General features: G+C 46.0%; 10 protein-coding genes across 10 annotated transcripts; 6 read left to right on the top strand and 4 right to left on the bottom strand.

The window, feature by feature from the left end:
* Nucleotides 1–1,003: 1,003 nt before the first annotated feature.
* On the top strand, nucleotides 1,004–2,161 carry N7447_002239 (ceramidase; the record flags this gene model as incomplete). The annotated part of the gene is made up of 6 exons (XM_057226514.1): nucleotides 1,004–1,059; nucleotides 1,107–1,119; nucleotides 1,187–1,247; nucleotides 1,299–1,727; nucleotides 1,790–1,907; nucleotides 1,978–2,161. The coding sequence occupies 6 exons, from the start codon at nucleotides 1,004–1,006 to the stop codon at nucleotides 2,159–2,161; spliced, it is 861 nt and encodes a 286-aa protein (XP_057090530.1).
* Nucleotides 2,162–3,029: 868 nt separating this feature from the next.
* Nucleotides 3,030–4,182, bottom strand: N7447_002238 (uncharacterized protein; the record flags this gene model as incomplete). Its single annotated transcript, XM_057226513.1, has 2 exons — nucleotides 3,030–3,421; nucleotides 3,738–4,182. 2 exons carry the CDS (start codon nucleotides 4,180–4,182, stop codon nucleotides 3,030–3,032), a joined length of 837 nt encoding a protein of 278 aa, XP_057090529.1.
* Nucleotides 4,183–5,715: 1,533 nt separating this feature from the next.
* N7447_002237 (cytochrome P450) lies at nucleotides 5,716–7,304 on the top strand (the record flags this gene model as incomplete). The annotated part of the gene is made up of 2 exons (XM_057226512.1): nucleotides 5,716–6,009; nucleotides 6,072–7,304. The coding sequence occupies 2 exons, from the start codon at nucleotides 5,716–5,718 to the stop codon at nucleotides 7,302–7,304; spliced, it is 1,527 nt and encodes a 508-aa protein (XP_057090528.1).
* An 842-nt stretch (nucleotides 7,305–8,146) lies between these two features.
* N7447_002236 (uncharacterized protein) lies at nucleotides 8,147–8,377 on the top strand (the record flags this gene model as incomplete). Its single annotated transcript, XM_057226511.1, has 1 exon — nucleotides 8,147–8,377. The coding sequence occupies one exon, from the start codon at nucleotides 8,147–8,149 to the stop codon at nucleotides 8,375–8,377; it is 231 nt and encodes a 76-aa protein (XP_057090527.1).
* A 170-nt stretch (nucleotides 8,378–8,547) lies between these two features.
* N7447_002235 (inorganic phosphate transporter) lies at nucleotides 8,548–10,583 on the bottom strand (the record flags this gene model as incomplete). The annotated part of the gene is made up of 6 exons (XM_057226510.1): nucleotides 8,548–8,750; nucleotides 8,844–8,998; nucleotides 9,054–9,140; nucleotides 9,196–9,871; nucleotides 9,925–10,352; nucleotides 10,408–10,583. The coding sequence occupies 6 exons, from the start codon at nucleotides 10,581–10,583 to the stop codon at nucleotides 8,548–8,550; spliced, it is 1,725 nt and encodes a 574-aa protein (XP_057090526.1).
* Nucleotides 10,584–13,055: 2,472 nt separating this feature from the next.
* On the top strand, nucleotides 13,056–13,355 carry N7447_002234 (uncharacterized protein; the record flags this gene model as incomplete). Its single annotated transcript, XM_057226509.1, has 1 exon — nucleotides 13,056–13,355. One exon carries the CDS (start codon nucleotides 13,056–13,058, stop codon nucleotides 13,353–13,355), a length of 300 nt encoding a protein of 99 aa, XP_057090525.1.
* Nucleotides 13,356–14,578: 1,223 nt separating this feature from the next.
* Nucleotides 14,579–15,396, bottom strand: N7447_002233 (uncharacterized protein; the record flags this gene model as incomplete). Its single annotated transcript, XM_057226508.1, has 2 exons — nucleotides 14,579–15,253; nucleotides 15,319–15,396. The coding sequence occupies 2 exons, from the start codon at nucleotides 15,394–15,396 to the stop codon at nucleotides 14,579–14,581; spliced, it is 753 nt and encodes a 250-aa protein (XP_057090524.1).
* A 1,502-nt stretch (nucleotides 15,397–16,898) lies between these two features.
* On the bottom strand, nucleotides 16,899–17,663 carry N7447_002232 (uncharacterized protein; the record flags this gene model as incomplete). The annotated part of the gene is made up of 3 exons (XM_057226507.1): nucleotides 16,899–17,274; nucleotides 17,376–17,473; nucleotides 17,541–17,663. 3 exons carry the CDS (start codon nucleotides 17,661–17,663, stop codon nucleotides 16,899–16,901), a joined length of 597 nt encoding a protein of 198 aa, XP_057090523.1.
* Nucleotides 17,664–19,017: 1,354 nt separating this feature from the next.
* N7447_002231 (uncharacterized protein) lies at nucleotides 19,018–20,193 on the top strand (the record flags this gene model as incomplete). Its single annotated transcript, XM_057226506.1, has 3 exons — nucleotides 19,018–19,123; nucleotides 19,187–19,627; nucleotides 19,808–20,193. The coding sequence occupies 3 exons, from the start codon at nucleotides 19,018–19,020 to the stop codon at nucleotides 20,191–20,193; spliced, it is 933 nt and encodes a 310-aa protein (XP_057090522.1).
* Nucleotides 20,194–20,531: 338 nt separating this feature from the next.
* N7447_002230 (uncharacterized protein) lies at nucleotides 20,532–20,978 on the top strand (the record flags this gene model as incomplete). The annotated part of the gene is made up of 2 exons (XM_057226505.1): nucleotides 20,532–20,574; nucleotides 20,734–20,978. Coding segments are annotated over 2 exons (288 nt in total), but the record flags the coding sequence as incomplete, so codon positions are not given.
* Between the last annotated feature and the right edge of the window lie 3,861 nt (nucleotides 20,979–24,839).

The following is a 24,839-nucleotide window of genomic DNA, read 5'->3' as shown; positions in this document are numbered from 1 at the left end:
ATCTCGATCTGGAAGATCTGCTATTCGAATTGCAGGGTACTACTGGAAGGCAGGTCTCGTTACTGGGACTTTGTTTATTATAAATCAAATTGATCCATGCCACCCACCTCCAACTAACATATGTCGTGAACAGGCCACCGATTACCGGGCCTAACATGGAGCCAAGAGCCACGGGCACATTTAGCAAGCCAATGTAGAATGCCCGTTCCATCAGAGTTGTCATATCCGTCACGATAACTTCAACCAAAACATCCAGCCCCCCTCCGCCGATACCTTGGATAACCCTACCTACAATGAGGACATGGATCGAGCCGCCCCAACAGCGAAAAATAAAATGCATACATAAAGAAGATGCGCTCTCCCAAAAATGCTGGACAGGCTGGTGGCCAGGGGCTGGCTGAGTATGCACAGCAGCAGATAGACCGAATTAGCCCAAAAGTACTGCACCGTGGACGCAGAGAGGTCTTTTTTGATCGTCTGTTTCCATTAAAGCTAGGTATTTTCATTCAGGGCATCATTTCTCATCGGAAGTGCGATCGGGAAAAGAGTAGTCTCTAAAGCAACCGAGAAGGCACAGAGGGATATTGATAGAAAGGCAAGATAGAAACGAATACTTTTCTTCGGGCGGATGACTCCCATAACGAACACAGCCAGGTTTTGGCGTGTCGAGTGGAGGTCGGGAAAAGATCAAGACAGGAGAATATCGGCACTGGGAGGCAGTGGACGAGGAAGAAATGCAGGGATGCTTCGGACCATGACAGAGCCTTGCAAGCAACGCTATCCGCCCCGTCGGCTTCCGCACCCCGATCTCTAGTCCCAACGTGGCTTTTTTCACCTATTGATATATGATTGACCCAGGACGTCGCCAAATTGTCTTACCTTGCTTGTTTGCTGTCTGCTTTGTCAGCTTCCATATTCTGTTGCCTGATCTTTCTTTTTATCCGTTCACCTATTTAATCGTGCCTCTAGCTATATTTTCAATTTCTCACACAGCGAAACCATAATGCAAATCGACACCCTTACTGATGCCTTTTGGGGCCCACCAAGCTCTAAAGCCAAGTCAGTTACCTTACCTCTCGTATAGGTCGTCAGCTAACATGGACTAGCTTTTGCGAGCAGGTAGCAGCCCCATTTTGACTCGTATGATCCATGCAGCTGACTTTGACCTTTTTTTTTTCATTCTTAGGATTATGTTGTGACAAGATATGTCGCGGAGTTCATCAACAGTTTAACCAACCTATGTTATGGTACGTAAAGGGATCTTAGGAAAGTGTGTGAGCTCTAACACAGCCATTTAGTCTTCTATGCGATTTACGGCCTGCGCCGATTACAGCAGGCCCGCAGTATTGGTTTCTCTCGCGCCCTCCCTTACTGTGGCTTGATGGCAGTTGGCCTTTGCTCTGCGATCTTCCACATTAGTCTACAATACCACACTCAGATGCTGGACGACCTATCTATGCTTTTCACAACCACCCCACTGCTGCACAGAGTGTTGACAGTAAATGCCAATCGCAAAGACTCATTTGTCGCGGGTGCAGTTATTTACATAGCTCTCTCGTTACTTATAATTTACCACGTCACAACAGATGAATTAATTATTCACGCTACGTTCTTTGTTAGCAGCATCAATATCATCGGTATTCGGACTGTTCAGCTACTCAAACAACGCACCACTGAGAATTCAACAGCTCGGCGACAGATTTGGGGCATGGTTGTATTCGGGGCTGGTAAGTCAATTTATTAGCATTTGATACTTCTTTATGGGCAGCCAAACTAATTCCAGATCAAGGCATCTTTCATCTTGGATATATTGTCTGGCTTGTGGATAGCTGGGCCTGTGAATGGCTTACGAGTGCACGAGCGGCAATTGGGCTTCCTTGGGCATGGCTGCTAGAACTTCACGGATGGTAAGTTGTACCAAGTATCTGTACTTCTACGATTGATTTTCGTGGGCCGAGAGACTGATTCTATATACAGGTGGCATCTCTTCACCGGTATCGGTGCCTATACTTTTATTGCGGTTATTGATCAACTTGTGTCAGGTGGGGATCATCAGGATATTGACGCAAATTTTGCCTGGCCTGTAACATGGGCTTCCCAGTCAATATTTGCCGGAGTTGCTTCTACCATGGTTGGGGCAGATGATAAAAAATACAAGTGAAATTACTCTCAATTTTGTCCTTGAAAAATGCCCACCGAAGTATTCCCGAGTTCCATTGCTGTGTATTGTACATAGAGTGAGAATGAGGGTCAATATCGCCCTGGATCGGTTACGGCCGACTGCGTTAGCCCTATCAGTTGACACGGGCTGTGGTATTGTTAGATCACAAGTCACCTGAACCACTTAGAACTGACGAGGTTCGACCCTTGGGGTTTGTATATAGCTACTAAGATATATATATATAGTCTTGATGGAAACTAGATTTCCGAGTCCATATATACAATTCACAAATAATGTATATTTTATAAGGGAACGACATTGTAGGTATGTTCCGTACGTTAAGCACTTGATCCTAGAGGCTAGAAAAGCGTTTAGATTCTTGAAGAATATCACGGTATATATTTTGCGGTAGTATTAGAGATATATAGAAGCATAATATAGGAGGGGACAATTGATAAGATAGTGCCGCTTAAGATATTCACTTTATCAGCGGTCTAGAGCTTACGCTTAACACTATAATCACATTAGATATAAGAACTTGATAACTATAGCTAAACGGGAAAATATACTATCTGCTAATAAGCTCCTTCCGCCCCTGTCTAGTCCGAGGATGGCATCTCGGATCTCCACTTCTCGCCTACCAGCGAACACCTAGCCGTGTCCTCGTGGGATAAGAAAGTCCGCATCTACGAAATCAACGACCAGGGACAAAGTGAAGGAAAGGCACTCTTCGAGCACGAAGCTCTGCTCCAGGCCCAAGGATTACCTCAATACCTGTAGATTAATATATCTCTTTTTGACACTTGACGAATCTATGAACAGGAAGTAAATGATTTGATTGCCCAGCTGAAGCTGCTCCAAACCACTCTCAATTTTCAACTATTGAAATGAAACCAGCCTGGCTTGGGACAGGAAGTCCTCTAGACCTCAGCTTGTTAACCTGTTTAGTTCTTTTCTTTGAAGACAAATTTCCCCAATTTTCATACAGCTTTAAGTCCGAGCATGACATCCTCGCTATGTGGCACTGAGCAGGAGCCTCTTGTAATATTTCGGCATTAGGCGTATCTCTGGGCAACAAAGAAGCGCACGGCCCGCCGTCAGCATCAGCAGGCACTCGGGAAAAGGTCCGAAGTTCGCTATCCCCTTCAGCAGGGAGCTCGTTGGGGATAGGCTCGGGCTCAGGCTCTTCGGGCCAAGGCTCAGGCTCGGGGGTAGGCTCAGGCTCGAAGGCAGGCTCAGGCTCGGGCTCGGGCTCAGGCTCTTCGGGCCAAGGCTCAGGCTCGGGGGTAGGCTCAGGCTCGAAGGCAGGCTCAGGCTCGGGCTCGGGCTCAGGCTCTTCGGGCCAAGGCTCAGGCTCGGGGGTAGGCTCAGGCTCGAAGGCAGGCTCAGGCTCGGGCTCAGGCTCTTCGGGCCAAGGCTCAGGCTCGGGGGTAGGCTCAGGCTCGAAGGCAGGCTCAGGATCTTCGGGCCAAGGAGATTCATTTGAGATGATTCCGTTTGGTGTGTTCACTAACGATGCAGCAAAAAGTCGAGTCAGCCTGATTACCGTATCGTTAATTTGTTAGAGATGACTTACCGTGCTGATATTTCATGTAAGATATGTGAATAGATAGTATCTCGAAAATCATTTTCATCACCGCATTATCAAACCGATGATCTTGGCCGATAATATCGTAAAATCCGCATAAACCAAGCTCTGGATCATGCGGCTTTACTAACCGCTGCAGGTTTCCTTGAATGTAACCTGGAAGCCAAGTTTCACCTTCGGGGAGGCTTGAAAACACATCCCTCGTGACCCGCAGTATTTCAAGAATAGGAAGCTCCTTATCTAAGTGCTGCATCTTTTGCTGAGCAAGAACTTTAAGACCAGTAAGGCCCCAATTCCTTGACGCATGGTATACTAAAACGCTCCTCTTATATTCTCTGGCGAGATCTAATGTGCCTTCGTCAAGGGTCTCGTAGCCACCTGTGTATAAGAAGTGCACTAAGGTATGCCCAACGTCCTCGCTAACACCAGACATAGTGATACTTGACAATCCAAGAAATGGAGGGGCGAATTTTTGGTAATCCCGAAGGAAATAAGTAGGAATGCCATAATGCTTGCTCCCTATAATAAGGGTAATAAGAGGTAATTCGTAGGGCCAGTGAATAAGTTAGAAGAGGCTGATTATAACTCATTCAAAGGACTCACGATGATAAAGGCCGACGATAGTCAATCATGGGAGAGATCTCTGGCGTGAGGGGTCGCGCTGGCACCTTATTCGACTTAGGTTGCTTCACTTTCTTTGTTCCCATGTTTCAGTCGTTGACTTTGCCGACTATCAAGTAACTTTCGGCAGATTTTCTAAGAAATGTATGGAAGACAAACGTCAGAGAAAACCTGACTTTATATAATACAGGCAGGTAGTAGGGGAGAAGCGGGGGAATGCAAGTATGAGTTGTCCTGCAGAGTGGCCGGAACACGTCATCTGTGCAGTGAATAGCAATTTAGTGTCAATTATCAAAATGCAGTATGAGTCAGTAGATGACCTGCTACGAATGACTGCTTTCTCTTCGAGCCTCGATGTCTATAGATCATAGCGATGGCTTATCCGACAAGCTTACGTGTGGTGCTGATGATCACCCGGGCCGTGAACGGAACCGGGCCGACGTGGGACTGTCCCACTTCGCTCCGACATGGGAAAAAGAATCAGCTAGAGTAGGAACGAGTGGAGTAAATGAGCTGTATGTGATCTAGACACTTATCTTTCGACTCAAGATTAGCGCCTTTCTCGAGTAAGAGCTCAGTGGCAGCTTCCGTAAAGTCATCAAAACAACACACCTATAAAAAAAAATCAGTATAGGAGGGGAAGGACACGTCAGCGGTTTAGGGGGTGCAGGATCTTCAGGTGTAGGTAGAATAGTGGTGTTCAGGACATTCAGGTGAATGGGCTATTGGGACTGAATAAAGAGTGCGGCAAGAGGTTATCTAGAAAAAAAAAAAAAAAACATACAACAGTGAGGATTCGCTGGTGGTCACCCACCCAACTACTAACTCACCGGCGTGTGGCTTAAGTACGGCTGAGCGGACGGGAAGCCCTGTTTTCCACACCCTATGGTCGTATGTACTGGCTATACTACTGGAGAGGATGATATTATGCAAACCGTAAGCTCATAGAGGTGCACTATAAGGTGGTGAGAAACCGGGTGTGGGCGAGTACGGCAGGTTTTTGGGTCCAATGCGCCAACCTATGTATAAGCCTAAGCATGAGAGTATTTCTCCATTTTAAATAGTTTTATGAACTCGATATATGCTATAGTTCAACTTCTAATATCTAAATTGCTCGTATATTCCGTAAACTCTAGCGCTACTATAAAAATGTACACGTAGATTGTACTTTGGTCAACATTTTCTCCACTGCCGAACTGCCGTAAGTTTTTCTCCCAAAACAATATCCCAATTGGCCTCGGTTAGAGGTCTACGCAAAAGTTTCGAATACAGTCAGCCTGCACTTCCTTTTATATAATACCATTCTCCAGCTGCGATTTAAAATACTATGCTCGTTCCTGTCAAAATGCATTTCTGCAGTTTGAAGCTATACGCTGCCTACATTATCCTGGCAGCAATTGTCCTCCGATTTTTCACAAACAGATATAAACGAGGACTGGCAAATATCCCCGGTCCAACTACCGCTAAATACTCCAGTCTCTGGAAGCTGTATAGCGTCTGGAAAGGAAACCACCACCAGGCAGCCCTTGACCTACACCGCAAGCACGGCTCGCTGGTTCGCATTGGCCCAAACCACATCTCGGTCGGCGATCCCAGCGCCATCCCTACAATTTATGGCTTCAACACAGGCTTTACGAAGGTGTGAATGCCATCATTCACAAACACAGATATAAGATGTAAATCACTTACGCAAAATAAAAGACAGCATTCTTCCCAATCCTGTCAATATCATGGAACAAAAGGCCCCAAATGAACCTCTTCTCCACAAGAGATGAAACTTACCACCGCCACCAAAAGCGCATCGTTGCAAATGCCTACAGCGTCTCCTCGCTTCTAGAACTCGAATCCTCAATCGACTCCTGTACAGAGATCTTCACATCTCAACTCTCGAAATTCGCCACAAAAGGCACACCCATCAACCTAGGCCACTGGCTCCAATACTACGCCTTCGATGTCATCGGCGAAATAACATTCGCCAAGAAATTAGGATTCCTGGAGCAAGGCCGCGACGTCGATGGCATGATGCAGGCTATCAAGGGTATGCTTATGTATGCCAGTCTATGCGGACAGGTCCCGAAAATGCACAAGTTTCTCCTTGGGAATCCGCTTTTGACGCTGTTTATGCCCAGCATGGAGTCCTGGAACCAGGTACTGCAGTTCACGCTGAAGGCTGTTAACTCTGTTGCTTCGCTGAAAAGAGATGGGGATAAGATTAATGCGTATCCAGGGGAGGGTATGGGCGGGAAAGATATGATGTCCCGTTGGATGGCAGTGCATCGTGATGATCCCGAGAAATTATCGGTGCGGGATATTATCGTGCATCTTTCTGCGAATGTTTTCGTTGGTGCAGCTACCACATCTATTGCGCTCCGCGCGATTTTGGATTTCATTATGCGGGACCCGCGGATTATGGACAAGGTCCGGGATGAGATCGATGCTGCTGTTTTTTCGGGTAGGGTCGGGAATCCGATCTCGTACCGTGAATCACTAGATCATTTACCCTATATGACGGCTGTCATCAAAGAAGCGCTGAGACTCCATCCTTCTACGGGGTTGATTATAGAGCGGGAGGTTCCTCAACCGGGCGCTACGATTTGTGGAAAGTATATCCCCGGCGGGACTATTGTGGGTATCAATGCTTGGGTTGTGAATCGGAATCCGCGGGTATTCCACGATCCTGATGTGTTTATCCCTGAGCGGTGGCTGGAGTGTACGCCTGAGAAACTGATGGAGATGGAGCAGACGATATTTACCTTTGGGTCTGGGCCGAGGGCATGTGTGGGGAAGAATGTCTCTTTTATCGAGATCCACAAGATAGTCCCGCAGCTACTACGGGAATTTGAGGTTCGCTTGAATGGTCCTAAAGAATTGGAGGTGAGGAATATTTGGTTTGTGCAGCAGGAGGGTATGATATGTGATCTTGTGAAGAGGTGAAATGAGTTCGTCTTGAGGGAAAGGAACCATTGGTTGCATTCAGCTAGTTAATATAGAGAGAGGGGAGGGACGATCAATCCAGATGAAGAAGCAAGGTCCTATGAACCTGAGGCATAAACGGTCTCAACAATTCGTGGTGGTGATGTAGTTCGTACCCTGTAGCTTTCTATCAAGACATAAGAAGCTTTATTTCGTTCTCAGTAATATCTAAATCTACCTCTAGATTACAGATCATAGCCGATAGGAAGGGTCCTTCTGATCCAAAAGCCTCATATAGGCCAACATTCTTCGCTCCAAACTGATATCCCTAAAACTCATTATCACGAGTAACACTCCAGGTTCTCTTAACCTTCCACTCTTCTGGTTGAATCAGGTTGTTCTTGTTTCCAAGCGTACAAGCTGACGCGTGAGATTGAATCTCAGAGGCAGCCAGCAATTCATACATCAAATATCAAGCGGCGCTGATCGACTCCGCAGCTGTGATGACACCATGGTTTCGGAGAAGCATGATGTTGGTCGAACCAAGATCCTCCACTAGAACTTTCTGCTTTGCTCGATCTGTCACGATACCTTGATAGTCGTGATAGCTGACGGGGCCGGCCTGATGTGTCGTTTGCGCTAACTCCAGAAGAAGTCCATGGTTTCTTTCAATATTTAGCAATACATCTTTCATTGCATCATACCTCGAGCTCTGGGCTCTGGTCAAGATAGCTATATTTTGTATAGGATAAAAAGCATCACTTTTCTCCCATTTCCTAGGGCTAGGGGGACTAAGATACGTTGCTTAGTAAAGGCTATGTAATATCTAGGTAGTAGTAACTCAAGTAATTTTTATTTCTTGCATGGCCAAAATCAGGCCTGCGACCCCTAAGTGCTATACCTCTTCGCAGCAGACCCACCTACCCGAGCCGCCTCCTACAAACTCTCAAGAAACGACAGACAGCATTGCGATTGAGGGCTTCCAACCCGCGCTACCCAGCTTCGAGACATCATTCTTAGGGGGAGGGGGGTGGAAGCTGATCGACGCAATTGAAAGGCTCATTGCCCACCAAGGCAGAGCTGCTGGAGGTTAAACACGACCAGAAAGTGCTTAAAAACCACAGCCAGAGAATGTGCCGCCTTGAATTATTATATATTCCAACTAATACCTTAACACCGACAAAACAGAGAGGCGAAAACAAGATGGCTTAGCTTGGAGGGAGCACCTACGGCAAAGCAAGGGAAGCTTGCAAAGTCAGCCAAATCAGTTGGACATACCCCAACGAGGTGCGTTCACGATGATTCCGGTCAGACAACCGGAGATGATACCGGCGCAGGGAAGCGTGATGATCCAACCCATGTAGATCCAGGCAACCATTCGCCAGTTAATCGTTCTCCAAGTGCCGTTGCAAAGCCCAACACCGACGGTAGCGCCAGTAATACACTGGGTGGTGGAGACGGGAAGCTCTGCAGGTGTGACATGTTAGCGAGTGGTCTTATAAGATTACGGGGAAGTGTTCTATTTAACGATAATCAAGGAACAGATAAAAGGCGACATACTTAGCCTGGTGGCAATAATGACAGCAATGGCGGCACCGAGCTCCATAGCAAAACCACGAGAGGGAGAGTGCAGGGTAAGACGGTTACCCAGGTTGCGCATGATGTGATAACCGTATGTCCAGATACCGATGGCGATAGCGGCACCACCAAAGACGCTGAAGAACATGAGTTAGCACGGGAGCGGCCTTTCGTTGGAGGACTGAAGCTTACAGGATCCAAATGGGGACCTCGGTCTTAGCACCTTCAAGGGCACCAGTTCTCCATATAGCATAGATGGTTGCGTAGGGGCCGACAGCGCTGCGAATAGTTAGTACAAGAGTCGATATTAGATAGGCGAAGGGGAAAAACTAACTTGGCCACATCATTTGCACCGTGGGTGAAAGAAGCAGTACAGGCTGTCAGAATTTGGAGGAAAGAAAACATGTACTCCGCTTCGTTATCATAGTGGTCAGCATGGGCATGGGTCTTCTCGAGATCACCAGCGAGTCTGCTCTCGCCCTTCTGGGCGCTAACAATGTCTTGCTCGATACCGTTGAAGAAGGCCTTCTTCAGCAGCCAGAGCAGGACGGGAGTGCTATACCATGCTCCCTCGGGGCGAGGACCACAAAGGTTGATGACATCAGTATCCACGGATTTTGTCTCATCATGCGAATTGGCAGTGACCTGGGTCTCTGCCTTGATATCGGGGGACTCAGGCTCACTGTTGCTGTTGCTGTGGCTTTGTTCGACATCAGTGGAACGCTCGGCTTGGAGTTCCTCTAGAGTCTTGTGGCCGCGATAATAGTTACGGACGGTCTCAACATGGGCAGGAGGGGCAGGGACTTCACCACGACGGAGGAGAAGAGGGCCGTAGATCAAATCCCAAGGCTTGAGTTGCCAGTCATTCATGATTACCCTGCGGTAGATCCAGGGGCAAAGGAAGACGGCAGAGATAAGAGCCATGCCAGCGCCAACACCGATAACAGTTCCAGCTATCTCAGGCCCTTCGAGGTCAATCCTGCTGCTGCCGCCCTTCCAGACAATAAGCACTGTGTTTTATTAGTATCTGATACAGAGGGATCAGGGTCTTGAGGGAACATACTAGTAAGGAGGCCAGTAGTCAAGAGGAAGTAGAATGGAATGGTGTACAAAGCCTTGAGGGCGGGATTCTTCCGCAGGAGGATACCATACTTGGTGATCAAAAAAATAAGTGCACCAGCAACACCAGATAAGAGAGGTGCAATAACCCAGGCAAGAAATACCTGGACAACACCAGAGTTAATATCACCTCCCCACCAGATAATATCATCAGCACCAATAAGCGCGATACCCATTCCAAGAATACCACCGAGAATGGAGTGGGTTGTGGAAACAGGAAGGCCAATCTTGGTACAGATGGTAAGATAGATAGCGGAGGCAACCACAGCGCAGCACATTCCAAGCATGAGGAGGGGGGCGTTGTTGGCGAAAGCATCGATCTTGACGATCTTGGTACGGATAGTATCGGAAACACTGTTTCCTACACCAACACTGGGAACACAATTGAGCACAAGATTAGGAATCGGAAATCAGGTCATAAACTTACGCTCCAGCAAACTCCATGATAGATCCGAGGACCATGGCCTGCCAGTGCTTTAGCGAACGCGACGAAACAGACGTTGACCAAGAGTTGGCGCAATCATTGGCGCCGATGTTCCAGGCATCGAGGAACGCGAAAATTGTGCCAATAGCAAAGATGTAGTCGTACTGCTGAAGAACCATCTTGACGGTTGGCAGAAAGAAGCAGCGCGCTGGCTTGTCCTTTCTGGAAGGGTTCTAGAGGGCTGACGAGATAAAAGGGAAATTAGTATGATGATCCAGACTAGGACTTTATATATGCCAGCTCTGATCCGGGCCAGGATATGGCAGCCCTTGCGCTATAGATACGACGATGCACCGATCTAGCATGCCAAGCTGCCCAGGCCCGCCGCGCCGCCAAGCAATCGCTCTGGTGCCTAGGCACTGGCCGAGATGGGTCTCCGCCGACGAATCCTGCCATCGCATACAAGAACGTGTCCACCCCAGGTAGAAAACTCCAGACTAACTGCCCATAACCACGCTAAACGTCGCATAAATTTCTCAGATGGTACAGAAACACGAGGTACTCTCTGCGAACGCCCTTCTTCCGACTGGCACACCTGCATTCTCCTATTGGGGCAGAAACGTGAAGGCCACGATTGGACCCCAGCTGCTATAGCCATAATCTCCCCTGACCCTTGGCAGGACAAATGAGCTCGAACCGGTGCGCCATGTAGGCATCTTACACAAGCCTCACAGCCTGGTATTCATCACATCGTGCTTGGATTCAAACTTCTTATTGGATGGGTTGATTAATCTATTGACATTGAGCCCTGAGTCTGATTTTGACCTCCGGTGCACCTCTGATACTGCGTGGCCACCGTGACTCAGCTCTCTCAGTTCCTCGACCTGTTTCTGGGGGTGTGATGAGCATACAAGGTCTTGTGACGCACCTCAAATTGCTTGGTATTTTCCATGATGGTCGACCGGTATTTGGCCCAAATTTCGTTAGCATCTTCCATGGATGACTGAGCGCACCCTTTGAGTAATTGTCGTTTAATGCAGGCCTGGATGTACCCAACAGCGCCTGGGAATGAAGCATTGGATTGCAGGAGTAGGTGGTGCGACAGATTACATATCCCCAGTCCGGGAGACTGTAAAGTCTATTACGGAGCTCTTCCATGCCTGGGGGTGACTGAGTGTAAGGTGTGTTGGCGGGTAGTTTGAAATCTGACTTGGGGGGGGTTGGCGAGGGGAAAGAGATGAGGGAAAGTTCCGCGCTCTGACATGTATGGTCACTAACGGATGTTAGAGCCTAATATATATACCGCTACAGAGATAAGGAGACCTTCTGTCCTTATGATCTTTTGGCCTAGCGGTATAAATGCTCTTATGTAGCCCCTTAGGAGTAGCGGCCTAAGTTTCACTTAGGATTAGACTCCAGCATATCTCGTCTTCCGTAGTAAATAGTCTCCTTTCTCTCTCTCCACGCATCAAGAGATTTTCCAGAGAGCCTTTCTTCTTGTAGACTCCTAGATTCTCTCTATCAAGATTCTTTCTAGGTATCGTTATTGTGTAACCATTAGCATAGTGGATAGCCTGGCATCACCTGGACATGCAACTTGATCCCGATTTGGCCGTCGTGTAATCACCCCCACGGCCCGGCCTCTTAAGTAAAAATAGATACTATTAGGAAAGGTCGCAAATAATCTAAGCAAACAAGGGTTAAGGAAACGCGCGGTCCTCAAACTGATTGTGCGAAGCAGCGGGTACCATCGGATCTGTAGCTAAGAACCCTAAATATGCCTCCTGTAGCCTCGTTCACTGATTCGAGTTTATATAGCCTTTATATACCCGAGCAGATATGAAGCGTGGAGAACGGTATGAACACCCTGATGGAACGTACATCTCCCTCCCGTGGTGGGTTCCATTTGGGCAGACCGTCTCACGCGCTATGGGCCTCGTAGTGGGACGATGGGTGGGCGGTTTACTGGGCTATCAGCCTTCCTATCGTAAATTGACGTCATATTGGGCTTTGGCATGTCAAAAAATGGAGTCTTCATTCTTTCAACGGCGATTTGCCGATCGCTTAAAAAAGATGGATTGATATAGCAATCGATTCATGTAACTACCCGGCTCATGAGATATTCCTCCTCAAATTACCTGCATGTTTTTAATCACAACGTGAATTATCCGCTCCTCTAATTATTGCTGTCTACTCCGAAATGGTCTTAAGAATCTCCTCCACATTTATAAAGGCTAGTTCTTCCTACTAGTCATAATGTAGTTCTTTTGTCACTATTCTTAATTGGGACAGATTGAGGCTCGACTAGGCTCGAAGGAATATACCTGGGTATTTCTAGAACTAATTGCAACCAAACATCGCTAAGGAAACTCATTTATAACAGAAGATTTAATGGGAATTCACCGATAAGGCGGACCTTTCAAGAAAAGGTCTTGGCCACTCAATGCCATCTGTGTAGAAGATACAAATACCTCTCCTGTCCGTTATTATATGAATATTACAGCAACAAAAAAAGGAGAGAGGTCCTCCGAAAGTTTGAGTATTTTGTTGGTGTAAGTAAATCTTCTCTTCTGCCCAGGTGTCCGTCCACTTCGAAGGTGGCTGATATATTTCCAAAATTGTAGCAGAGAGTGTCGCCTTTGGCTTCAACGATGCTTCTCCCCTCTATCCGTAACCTTGGCCTGGTAGCTCTTGCTGCCTTTGTCGCGGCCAAGCCTCCTCCCATAACCTACGATATTTCTAAACCAAAGGATCCGCTTGGCAATCTCAAGGTCACTCTCGATTATAGTGCTGCAATAACTTGGCCTAAGAGCATAGTGGGGAACATGGCAAACAACATTCCACGCACTTGGCAGTACAGCAGCCATATCGTTTTCGCAGATACTGTTATTTATAAGAAAGATGAGGAAGGTAACAAAGTCGCCGGAATCTCCGACGGGGAGCTCTGGTAAATTTCTCGAGATGCAGTCGACGAAATGGTGGCGGACCGAGAAAATTACGGGAAAGGCCTAGGGGCAATGAAATTCTTCTTACCTCTTCTATGAAGGGCGCGCCTGCTTTCTTTTATGACTTCGAAGGCGGCGAGTCAATTGTCGGCAAAGTTCTAACGACGTGCGCGATTTTGTCACAACGCCACAAGAACCAGGCCAACTGTGCAGAGCCTATGTCAGTCCACCTATATTACAAATATATAGGTATTACTCGTAAGCCGCTGGCAGAGGAAAGTCCGAGGATTGGGGTTTAGGTCAAACGAAGTGGGAGTGGCTGGACACTAACAGACCCATGTGGAACAGGGGAAACAGTAAGGAACTAATTTGCTCATAACCTTGGCCTCCTCAGAAACCAACTAACGAATGCGCAGACATTTTGGGGTTGTAATTTGTTCACTAAAGCGGTCGGGATGAACCCTATTAGTACCATAACGCCATTGGGCGCCCACGAGTTGGAAGATCTCGCTGGAGGGCCGATTAGTAAGGACCAAATTCAGCTCTGTGGCAGGGTTAGAGAATTCTGGAAGAAGAAATAAGTGCATTTTGGATAGTTATCTAGAGAAACATTGGCTGTGGAATCGTTGGTACTGTATCATAATTGGGATCTCGCAACATGTGACCTGACCACCTGGGTTTCATGCCAGTTATTTGAACCTCGACTCCGGACTGGGTTCCTAAATCTCTTAACCCCTGTATTATATCAGGTTGCCAACCGATTGTTTTCATCTCACTTTCTAACAGGCAAAATCCTCGAAGATTAGGTGTGTGCCTCCTCCAATCTTGAAGCCATGATCGAATAACCTCTAAAAGGTAGTCCGGCTCCCATTCCCACATCCATTGTGCATTTGAAGAAAAGTCGTCGGTTAAGGTCAGCCACTCAAGACTCGGAGGAAGCGTAACTGGTAAGTGATTTGCTTTTGACTCCGAGGGGGAAAATCCAAGTAGAAACGGAATCGGGACCTGCAATATTTTCAGGTTTTCGAGCCCGCTAAAGACCTTGAACGATCCACTAAATTGGACATCTGGGCCTTCCAGGTCGGCTTTGTAGCGTTCTGACCCGGCTGTAATGGTTAGGTCTGTTAAGTTCTCTTTAACGTGAGATAGGCCCGCGGCGATTTGGTCTAAATCGATGATATCGGTGACAGAATCATCTTCTAGATCCCAACGGTAATGCCAATCCCATTCTAGCTTCTGAAGCCTAGGTGTAACCGATAAGACTTGGCCAAGATGTCTCTCACGTAACATAGTCGAGTCAAGTGTCGTGAGTCTCCGTGGATTTGGTGGATTCTTTCCGGTCCATGCGAAAGTAGCAGGGTTATCGACCAAAGCCCTAGTCGTGTAACTGATGGTAGGTAGAAGAGAGGGAGGATGTCTTGTGTGTTCCTAGTATCCGTTTTCTCGCGAATATCGTAGTAAAGACAGGCAGAATCTGCAGGCATATCTTTAAGATATGCGAAAGAACTGAGATGGCTATTTTTGGGCTCCTCGCAGAGTGCCGACCGGAGCATCATGCCCCTGAGGTGAGTCTCTCGGTTGTAGTTTTTGTCAAGGTAGAGACGCTTCAGATTGTGGAGTTGTGATATGAGAAGAGTGGCGAACGCGTCCATCGATCCGGCGCGTAGCTTTTGGGTCCATTTATCAGCATAAGGAACATTGATCCTTGTAATAAACTCCACCAGCTCATTCACGACAGGTTCTGTGACTGGAATTTTGGGGCTTTCATTTCCTGGGTCATCTACGCCCTGGTCAAAACTGTCACCGTGAAGGACCACATCGTGAACATACGTTGCGAGCTCGGGCCTCTGAACGATGCTTCGCAAGAATTGAGCGATTGGGGGGTGCTGGGAGTCTGACCACGTCTATTGAATGCGGGAGTAGAGAATGGCTCTGCAGGGAATCTCAAGTCCCTATGCGTAAGGCATACCGCGGCAAGATCGTTGTGCGATAGGGAAGTAAATATGATGCGAAGAGTCTCTGTAGGTGTCGAGAGAAGGGACGCCATTTTCTTTAACGGTGAGTTCTGATGTCGAGCAAAGATGCCGACACCGAGTGCTGCAGGGTGCTAGATATTTATACCGTACTTCGTTCGGGGTACAGACCTGGGCAGGCTAGGCCGCCGATCTAAGCGAGACATTCCAAGGTTACCACTGCAATCCACTAGGCCTAACCAGGATAGTCGCGTGTTTCGCTTTAAAATCATACAATACTCTGAACATCTTATTGGGGCCTAGAGCGAATTTCGTTTTGAAGACAGCATGTTTTGTGTGGCACTAGACCAGGGCCTGCATGTACCAATTCTTTCGTGCCTTTACTAAGCAGGGAATATATGGCCACGATGTAACAATGTTCGGTTACAAGACCTAAAGTACCAAAAGCCAAGACATTATTATGGAGCTGGTCGATATATGGCCGCTGATTGGTGATTGGATTGATTGGGACGGGAGCGGATAGATAAGCCTTTCCATCAATCTGGGCATTTATATTCTACTCTTCCACTCTGAATCGTCTACGGAGTACTCCGTACGGAATAAAAACATTGCATGTACATCTAAAATGACACAGGACAACTCTTCACTGCCTTGGAGCCTGTTTTAAGTAATGGGGGGAGTCATTTAACATGAAATCAAATATTAATTGACAGCATCTACTTCTTTTCGCTTCCCCTATCATTGATATGGCTCGACAAGATTGCAAACCCTGCAACCCAGTTGGTTTCTACCACACCCTGCTTATTCCATATAAGCACCCCGGCCATGTTCTGGCTACTGCAGCGTACTAGGAGCCCTCCTGTTGTTGACTCAATAAATCTTGCATTTCTAGCGAAGGACTGAGTGTCCTTGTAAGTCTTTTTGACCATCCGACCTCGAGAAATTCCCATGTGACGATCTGTGTTTTCCAATTTGATAATTAAAACGCCTTTAAATCTACCTCTCATGTTTCAAATGTGAAAATTTCTGATCTCAATTTTTTTCCGGTGTTTGCACGTATCTGCAAGTCAAGGCGCTTGGAGACGTACTCTATGAAGTCATCGTTGCTGTTGCCGGTAAGAACAATTGTGAATTTACCATTGAGAAGAAGGACTCCAAGCGAATCTTGAACAAATTTGTTGAATACAAGGCTTATAGTGCCATTCTGCTTCGAATTGGTGATGAGGTCAAGAGCATCTATGCTGTGTGGACTTTAGATCCTATTAAGAAATGGGTGAGTGATAGTATGGATATTCTGATCTTAGAGCAGTAGTGTGGGCTAGTACAATTCTTTGCTGGAGGTTGATAAGGTGGTTATGGTCGATATATTTGATGTCATATATGCATTTTTCCTTGTTAATCTACTCCTATCCACTCTCAATTTCTTGCAAGTGTTGCATTTCCCATGTTCTAAATAACGAACGATTTAAATATATTCATAGTTGAGTTCATTGGAAGAGTAGTAGAATTGAGAAATATGAATATATAACAGATGTATCTTTATTGGAGGAATTTCTCAAAACCACCAACAGAGCGCTTAAAAAACAGCTAACACAGCCTCGAAGGTGCTTCCAATCCATGACCTATTCAGACGAGCAGCTGCACCAGACGAGGTAGTCGCCACAACACCTCCACTCGTCAAAGATGAGCTACTATCCCCAGTCGGCGTCGAGGTTATCTTTGCGTCGCTGCCAGCCTTGGTTTCCTCAGCCGTGGTTGACGCAGGGGTGGCCGGATTGGTGACTGTTTCCACCGTGGTCTCCGGGCGCACGCCAGTGTTCGTGGCGGTGATAGTCACGACCAAAATGACACCCTCGCTCATCATGTTTGCTGGCAAGGATGACACCGTGGTCGACCCTGAGTCTGCATCTGACATGTATACTTTGCAGTCAATGGAGGAAGGTGCGAGAGTACTGCAGTATTGGGACATGTAACTGAGTAGGCGAGGACTGTTAGCATTTTCTTTGATACGAGATCCTTGCCGAAAGGAATATATTTGGGGGGAAGAACATACTCTCCGTCAGGGTACCTCCAAGTCTGGTGGTACGTAGATGGGCCAACAACGATGGTACCTGGGATTTCTTCAATCGCATACGATGTGAGGGATCCGGACTACAGTACCATGTGTTAGAGCGTGTCAGGGATCAGATAAGCACTATCATAAAGTAAATATACATACCGATCCAACCACCTGTCCAACGCCAGTTCTGGTTTCATTTCCTAAACCAAGGTGAATGGTAACAACATTAGCAGTTGCTGGTACTATGGCTGCCGACAGGGCGAGGACATAGACGCTAAACATGATGGATAGATGCTATTGATTTTAGGGAAACAGCCCCATCTTATGTTATATATAGCGGTTAAAGCAGAATACTAGTGCCAGGGGCTGTAATTTGATGGTATTGTTGCGGCTTTAAATTACATACAACTATCCATGTATGTACATCCTCGTCCCGTGGACATATGTAGCGAATACGAGAGTCGCATTTAAACGCGATTAATTAAAATTGAACAGCCACATATACTACCTCTTGTGGAAGGCGTAAACTAGACAAGCCTTACTTATATCACGACTTGAGCTCGAGTGAGAGAGCTCTGTCAGGCAAGAAAAAGAATCGAATGAAGATATTTTATTATTATAATAAGTAATAAAAATTAATGAGCGACGCAGGGATCGAACCTGCAATCTTCTGAGAACTGTTTGAGCATAGCTCGGCCGAAATCAGACGCCTTACCATTAGGCCAGCCGCCCTGGATTATGTAATTTATTATTATATAACTAATTATCTAGATACGAAGACAAGGAATATGAGGTTATCAGACAGCTGCCATATGATGGAGGAATCATGACGGCAGTTTCTGCCGGAGGAATGGAAAGATGGGGCGTGTGCCGCCCGCCGCCTAAGCAGCTGACTGAATTCGGTTCCTTCCCAGTCTGTTGTATTGTAGTTTTGTAGAACTATCACCACCCTCTCGTTGAATATTCTCTGTCGGATAGATATACTTCCCTGTTAATCCGCAGGATAGAGAGCTATCTATAGCAACTAATCACCCTTAGTGAACACCTAAGGAAGACTATAACTAATTACATATTGAAATAACAACATATATACATACGCAGACTATCTTCCAGTAATTAACCATCTGGGTCCCAATGTGACGATCCAGATGTGTAGGGATCTTTTTGGTAGAAAGGATTCTGCCATGCGTCGCCGCCTAGGTGTTTGTTGAAGTGAGATGACTAAGCGAGAAGGCTGGTGTTTGCAGTGTTTGCATTCAGAGAGAGAGATAATAGCTCTCTCAGTCTCGCAGGTCCTTCTCTCTCTTTCTTTCCTTTTCTCATGTTTAGAATTCTAGTTGAAATGCACTCTTTTTCCTAAAAGATCTGGCTGGTAACATAATTCTAAACATCACTTTCATTTCCAAAGGCAGCAAGACTGTACAGATCTTCATTGTGATAGGTCTCGGTCACGCCTTACCCCACTTTTCGTTCCTTGGCATCGCATAGCCAAGACCTGAACCTGATACCGAACTCCGAACTAATCAGAATGGTCGGAACTAGACAGAACCCTGGCAAGCGGCCGATGGCTACTTTGTCTGATGAAGAAGACCGAACTGAGCGACCGACTGTTATTTAAGAACCGACGACCCCAGTGATGACTGGTGAACCTGATGAAGATGATGATAACGCTGAAGAGGGAGCCTCTATGCGTGAACGACTACAGAAGACCCCGACGAAAGAACGATTCTACGAACTTGCACGTGAATACAACAAATTGAAAGAGAGACTTCAAGAGCTTAAGGATGAAGTCTCTATTCTCTAAGCTGATAAGGTTAATACTGAGGCTATGGTTAAGAATCTCGTTATTGAACGAGATGAAGCTATTACTCATCGAGACATTGCCATTCGTGAGCGTGGTGACCTTACTTTCCGACTTATGAATCTCCAGAACCAGACTGGCACCGACGAACCGATTGCGGGGGCCGCTGCTACCCGAAAATCTACGAAGATGCCTGACGCCCCGATGCTGAATGACGGAAAGGAAGTTCGATTCGAAACCTGGGAAACCGTGATCCGCCAGAAACTTAAAGCAAACGCCGACCATTACCCGTTACCAGTTCACCGAAAACTCTACGTACAGAGCCGTTATGAAGGGAAGGCTCAGCTACATATTACACCTCGTCTCAACGCAGAGTCAATGAACCCGTACCGTGACTCTGAAGATATGATCGCCCACCTGAAAACTGTCTTCGCGAACCCGAACCGTCGTTCCGAAGCCTACACTGCGTATCACAAATTAAAGATAAAGCTAAAGGATAACTTTACCGATTTCCTTGCTGAATTTATGTAACTTACCGAAGAAGCTACCGTGGTCGAAGAAAACCGAAAGCGTGATCTGTATTCGAAATTACCATACCTACTTCAGAGTTAAGTGATGTGGGCAGTGAACCAGGATACCGTTTTGTTCGACACATTCACTCAGAGTTACCAGAGCATGTCCCATGAGATCAATCTTCAGCAGGAAGCAAAGTCCACCTCACGTACCCGGCCTACGATCCTAGCTACCGGCGGAAGCGGTGCGCTTACCACGAATCAGTCAAATACTCCTCGTGTGAAGCGGGAGTACACTCCTAGCCTATTAATGTCCGAGAGAGAAACCTTAATGAAAGAAGGTCGATACTTTAACTATAAGGAACAAGGACATATGACCCGTGATTGCCCGAAGAAGAAGTTAAACCCTCCGACGATTGCCGCCACCGCTCCCCGTGTGAATGAGGTCGCAGAACTGGAATCCCATGTCAATGATAATCAGGGAAAAGCCAGTGCCTAGGTTAAGTCTCCTGCCTAGGTGGACAGAAAGTATCACTGTACTCGCTGGATTTAAAGAAGTTGATTAGACGTCCTAGAGATAGTTTAGTTTTCAATACTTAACTAATACATAATGGACGCTCCTTCTCTCTTTTAGCACTTAGTGATACTGGAGCAGACGGATACATTTTCATTAACTCAGTAACGATAATACTACTTAGAAAACGATTCGGCATCCGAGTAGAGAGACTTCCACAGGAGTGTCCAGTCAAAGGATTCGACGGAAAACTTAGCGAGCTAATCAGATATGTGGCATTCCTCACTATTTATGTCGATGGAAGGATATAACGACAAGTTCTAATGTTAATTACAGATCTCGGAAAGTACGATCTGATTCTTGGACGTATGTGGTTCGCAGAACACGACGTTCTCCTTGATTGTCGACGACATCGCATGATTTAGTCAAAAGAGGAGACTCTCTTTAATAACGTGGTAAGTAAGATGGCAGTTCCTACGCCTACCTCTATCCTTCAGAGACCAAAACAGAATACCGACCACTAAGCTGACGTCGATCGACGAGATCGTCTCTTCCGAGAAGAAGAGGTAGTAAATAAGGACTATCGGCATATAAGAGAACACCAGTCCGGACACTGGCAAGTGGAAGAACAACGAAAGATGGCCCGAAACTTAAACGATGAAATAAAGACGATGACCCCGAAGATCAAGGATCGAAATGAAATGACACTGTTAATCGATATTAGTGCCGTTAGAGGTGTTGGTTTTAACAGACTCCATGAGAAAGGAAAGGTTAACAAAGAAATCGAAACCTTTGCAACTTCCCTCTATGAGATTAACCATATCATCGATGTGAAAAGCATGTAAGCTTAAGATCCTGAGATTGTGGAGATCCTAGCGGTTTTGCCGAAAGAATACCATGACCTAGCAGAGGTCTTTTCGAAAAAGAAATCTGATGAGTTACCACCCTACAGACCTAGTGTGGATCATGATATCATTCTCGAGGCTGAAGCATAACCTGGATACTGTCCTCTTTACAAGCTATCACTTAAAGAACTGAAAGCAGCTAAGAAGTACATTCTTGATAATCTTAAAAAAGGATTCATTGTCCTAAGTTCAGCTCCATATGCATCCCCGATCCTAATGGTAAAGAAACCTAATGGAGGACTTCGCTTCTGTGTCGATTTCCGAAAACTGAATGCAATTACGAAAAAGGACTGCTACCCTCTACCGTTGATTAATGAGGTGTTATAGCGAATAAGTAAGGCCAAGATCTACATAAAGCTTGATATTCAGTAAGGCTTCCACCGGATTCGCTTAACACTAGGAGCAGAAGATCTTACTACTTTCCGTATAAGATATGGGTCTTTTAAGTATAAAGTAACACCGTTTGGATTGACGAATGGACCGGCGACCTTTCAAAGATTTATGAACGACGTTCTTCGGGAATGTCTAGACGAGTATACAGTCGCTTTCGTGGATGATATCTTGATCTATAGTGAGAATATCGAGGACCACCAGCGATAGGTCAGAGAAGTACTCCGTCGCCTATAAAAGGCAGGGTTATAAGTTACATTATCGAAATCCGAGTTCTCGGTACAGAAGACTAAGTTTCTCGGATTTATTGTGAGTACGGATGGAATCGCAGTTAATCCGGAGAAGATTAAGGTGATTCAGTCATGGTAAGTGCCGACCACAGTGAAGGGAGTGCAGTCATTCCTAGGATTCTGCAATTTCTATCGACGATTCATACAAGGATACAGCGCCATCTCGAAACCATTACATCGACTAATAAGATAAGATGTCCCGTTTAAATGGTCAGCTAACTGTGAAGAAGCATTCCGAATTTTAAAGAAAAAGCTAGTCAGTGCACCGATTCTCCGACATTACGATCCTAACCGACGAACTCGAGTTGAGACAGACGCATCTAATGGAGTTCTCGGAGCAGTCCTCTCCCAGTATTACGAGAAGGAAGATTTCTGGCATCCAGTAGCATTCTACTCGAAGACTATGTAACCTGCAGAACTGAACTACGAAATACGAGACAAAGAACTCCTTGCTATCGTTCGTGCTTTACAGGAGTGGAGACCTGAACTCGAAGGTCTATCTAAGAAGGATCGTTTTGAGATTCTTACTGATCACCAGTCACTGGAGTACTTTATAATAACCCGGCAAATGAATCAGCGACAAATGAGATGGAGTGAGTTCCTCTCCCAGTTCTATTTCAGCATCAAGTATCGTCCTGGAAAGAAAAACATTATTGCCGATGTCCTATCACGAAAGGAGTCCCCCTGTATAGATAATGGACGATAAATCACGATGCTCCTAAAGGACTGTCTCGAGGAGGGAGTCTACCCGGCAACTCACTTAGCTCCAGTAGAACCAGATGAACCAGACAGACCAGATATGATTGAGATCATTAAACGAGTGAAAGAAGCAAATCGTCGAAGCAGTGAATTAAACGAATTCCGCCAGATAGCGTAAACTGGAGATAGTACCCGGTGGACACTACACGATGGATTACTCCTTTACGAAGGACGACTCGAGGTCCCGGAAGAGGGAGACCTCCGTGCTCGCCTACTTAATGACATACACCGATAACCGCTAACTGCACATCCGGGCATTAAGAAATTAAAGAAACTAGTATCGACGCGATATCACTGGCATGGATGGGTGACCGATGTGAAGCGATACGTCGATAACTGTCTGATCTGTAAACGCACAAAGGCTTAGAGGGACCGAACACCTGGATTCCTACATCCACTTCCTATCCCAGAGAGACCCTGGCAGCATATCTCGATGGATTTCCGCTCATTTCCGAAGGATCGGCACGGTTATGATACCGTTTTTGTGGTGGTTAACCGCTTTAGCAAGAGACCAATTTCTATTCCCTGTTACAAAGATATAAATGCGAAGCAAATGGCCCGTTTGTTCATTGATAATGTTATCCGAACCACTGGAATACCGGAAACTATTATCTCTGACCGCGGAGGACAGTTCGTTTCGGAGTTCTGGACTGAGTTCTGTAGAATCCTTGGAATTAAAAGGAAGTTATCAACTGCTTATTACCCCCAGACCGATGGTCAGAGTGAGATTATAAATCAATATATGGCCCAGAGACTACGGCCGTACGTTAAACAGAACCAGGATAACTGGTCAGAGTTACTACTAATGGTAGATTTCGCAGCTTCCATTCTTCCCCAGGATACTACGAAAAAATCCCCATTCTTCATCGAGAGAGGTTATGAGCCGGCTATGTCGTTTGACTGGAAAGACTAAGAAAATGTGACACCGAATGAGCAAGACGCCGTACGGATGCTTTCTGAACTACAAGAAATCTGGACTCAGACAAAGGAGCAGATTACAAAGTCACAGCAGTTACAAATTCGCCAGGCAAATCGGCATCGACGAGAAGAAGACTTTGGTGTTAATGACTATGTTTTCGTGACGACGAAGGACTGGCAGCTTACACAGCTAGGTCGGAAGCTTGCCCACTAAGCGAGTGGTCCATACAAGATCGTTAAGAAGGTCGGAAACTCTTATGAACTTAATCTGCCAGATTCGATTCAGGTGCACCCAGTTTTCTATGCTAGCAAACTACGGAAAGCGGCAACAACCGAGCCCTTACTTAGACAGCATACTGATCCCCCTCCACCAATTAAAGTCAATGAAGAAGACGAGTGGGAGGTCGATAAATTACTGGATGCGAGAACGTATTACCGGAAGCTACAGTATCGAGTCCAATGGCTCGGTCATGATCTCGATCTACAATGGTATCCCGCAGGAAATTTCAAGCATGCTCCGCAGAAGATTCAAGATTTCCATGACCAGTACCCTTCAAAGCCAGGTCCTCCTATGCGCTTACAGGAATGGGTTGATGCAGCAAAAGATGAAGTGATTCTTGAAGAGCACGCAGATGACGATAAACCGGCATTCAGGGACTGAATGCGTTCTTAGCCGGGGGTTATGTGACGATCCAGATGTGTAGGGATCTTTTTGGTAGAAAGGATTCTGCCATGCGTCGCCGCCTAGGTGTTTGTTGAAGTGAGATGACTAAGCGAGAAGGCTGGTGTTTGCAGTGTTTGCATTCAGAGAGAGAGATAATAGCTCTCTCAGTCTCGCAGGTCCTTCTCTCTCTTTCTTTCCTTTTCTCATGTTTAGAATTCTAGTTGAAATGCACTCTTTTTCCTAAAAGATCTGGCTGGTAACACCCAAATTGTTTTATCACCTAACTTCATGACCTTAACTCTTTGTCTCGCAATGGCACAATTAACCACGTGTACCATATAAATACTGCAACGTAATTCACATGCGAGCTAGCTACTACCCAACACACCATAAGTAAAAGCGATAATTTTACTATAGACTGAATCTAGCAACCCACGTTTTTTTTTATTTCATTGTTTATATATAGATGGTTGTTAAACATATCAACACTATATATATATATATATCATATTTAAATATTTAAACCCTATATATACTATTACGGTATCAAAACCATGAGCCAGAAATGAGCAAGTTTCTCTCTGGCGTAATTAACGGATGGTCGGTCGTCTACAGGAGGTGCCTTAAAAAAGACTTACATGATAGATATATAGGAGAACTTATCGTATAAATATTTATTTATTTTTCATTTATTCGAAAAAAATG

The sequence above is a fragment of the Penicillium robsamsonii genome (genome assembly GCF_028829455.1).
Source record: "Penicillium robsamsonii strain IBT 29466 chromosome Unknown utg000001l_segment0_segment0, whole genome shotgun sequence".
NCBI lineage: Eukaryota > Fungi > Ascomycota > Eurotiomycetes > Eurotiales > Aspergillaceae > Penicillium > Penicillium robsamsonii.
The sequence above is the reverse complement of the archived record's forward strand: the minus strand, read 5'-3'. Positions and strand labels throughout refer to the sequence as shown.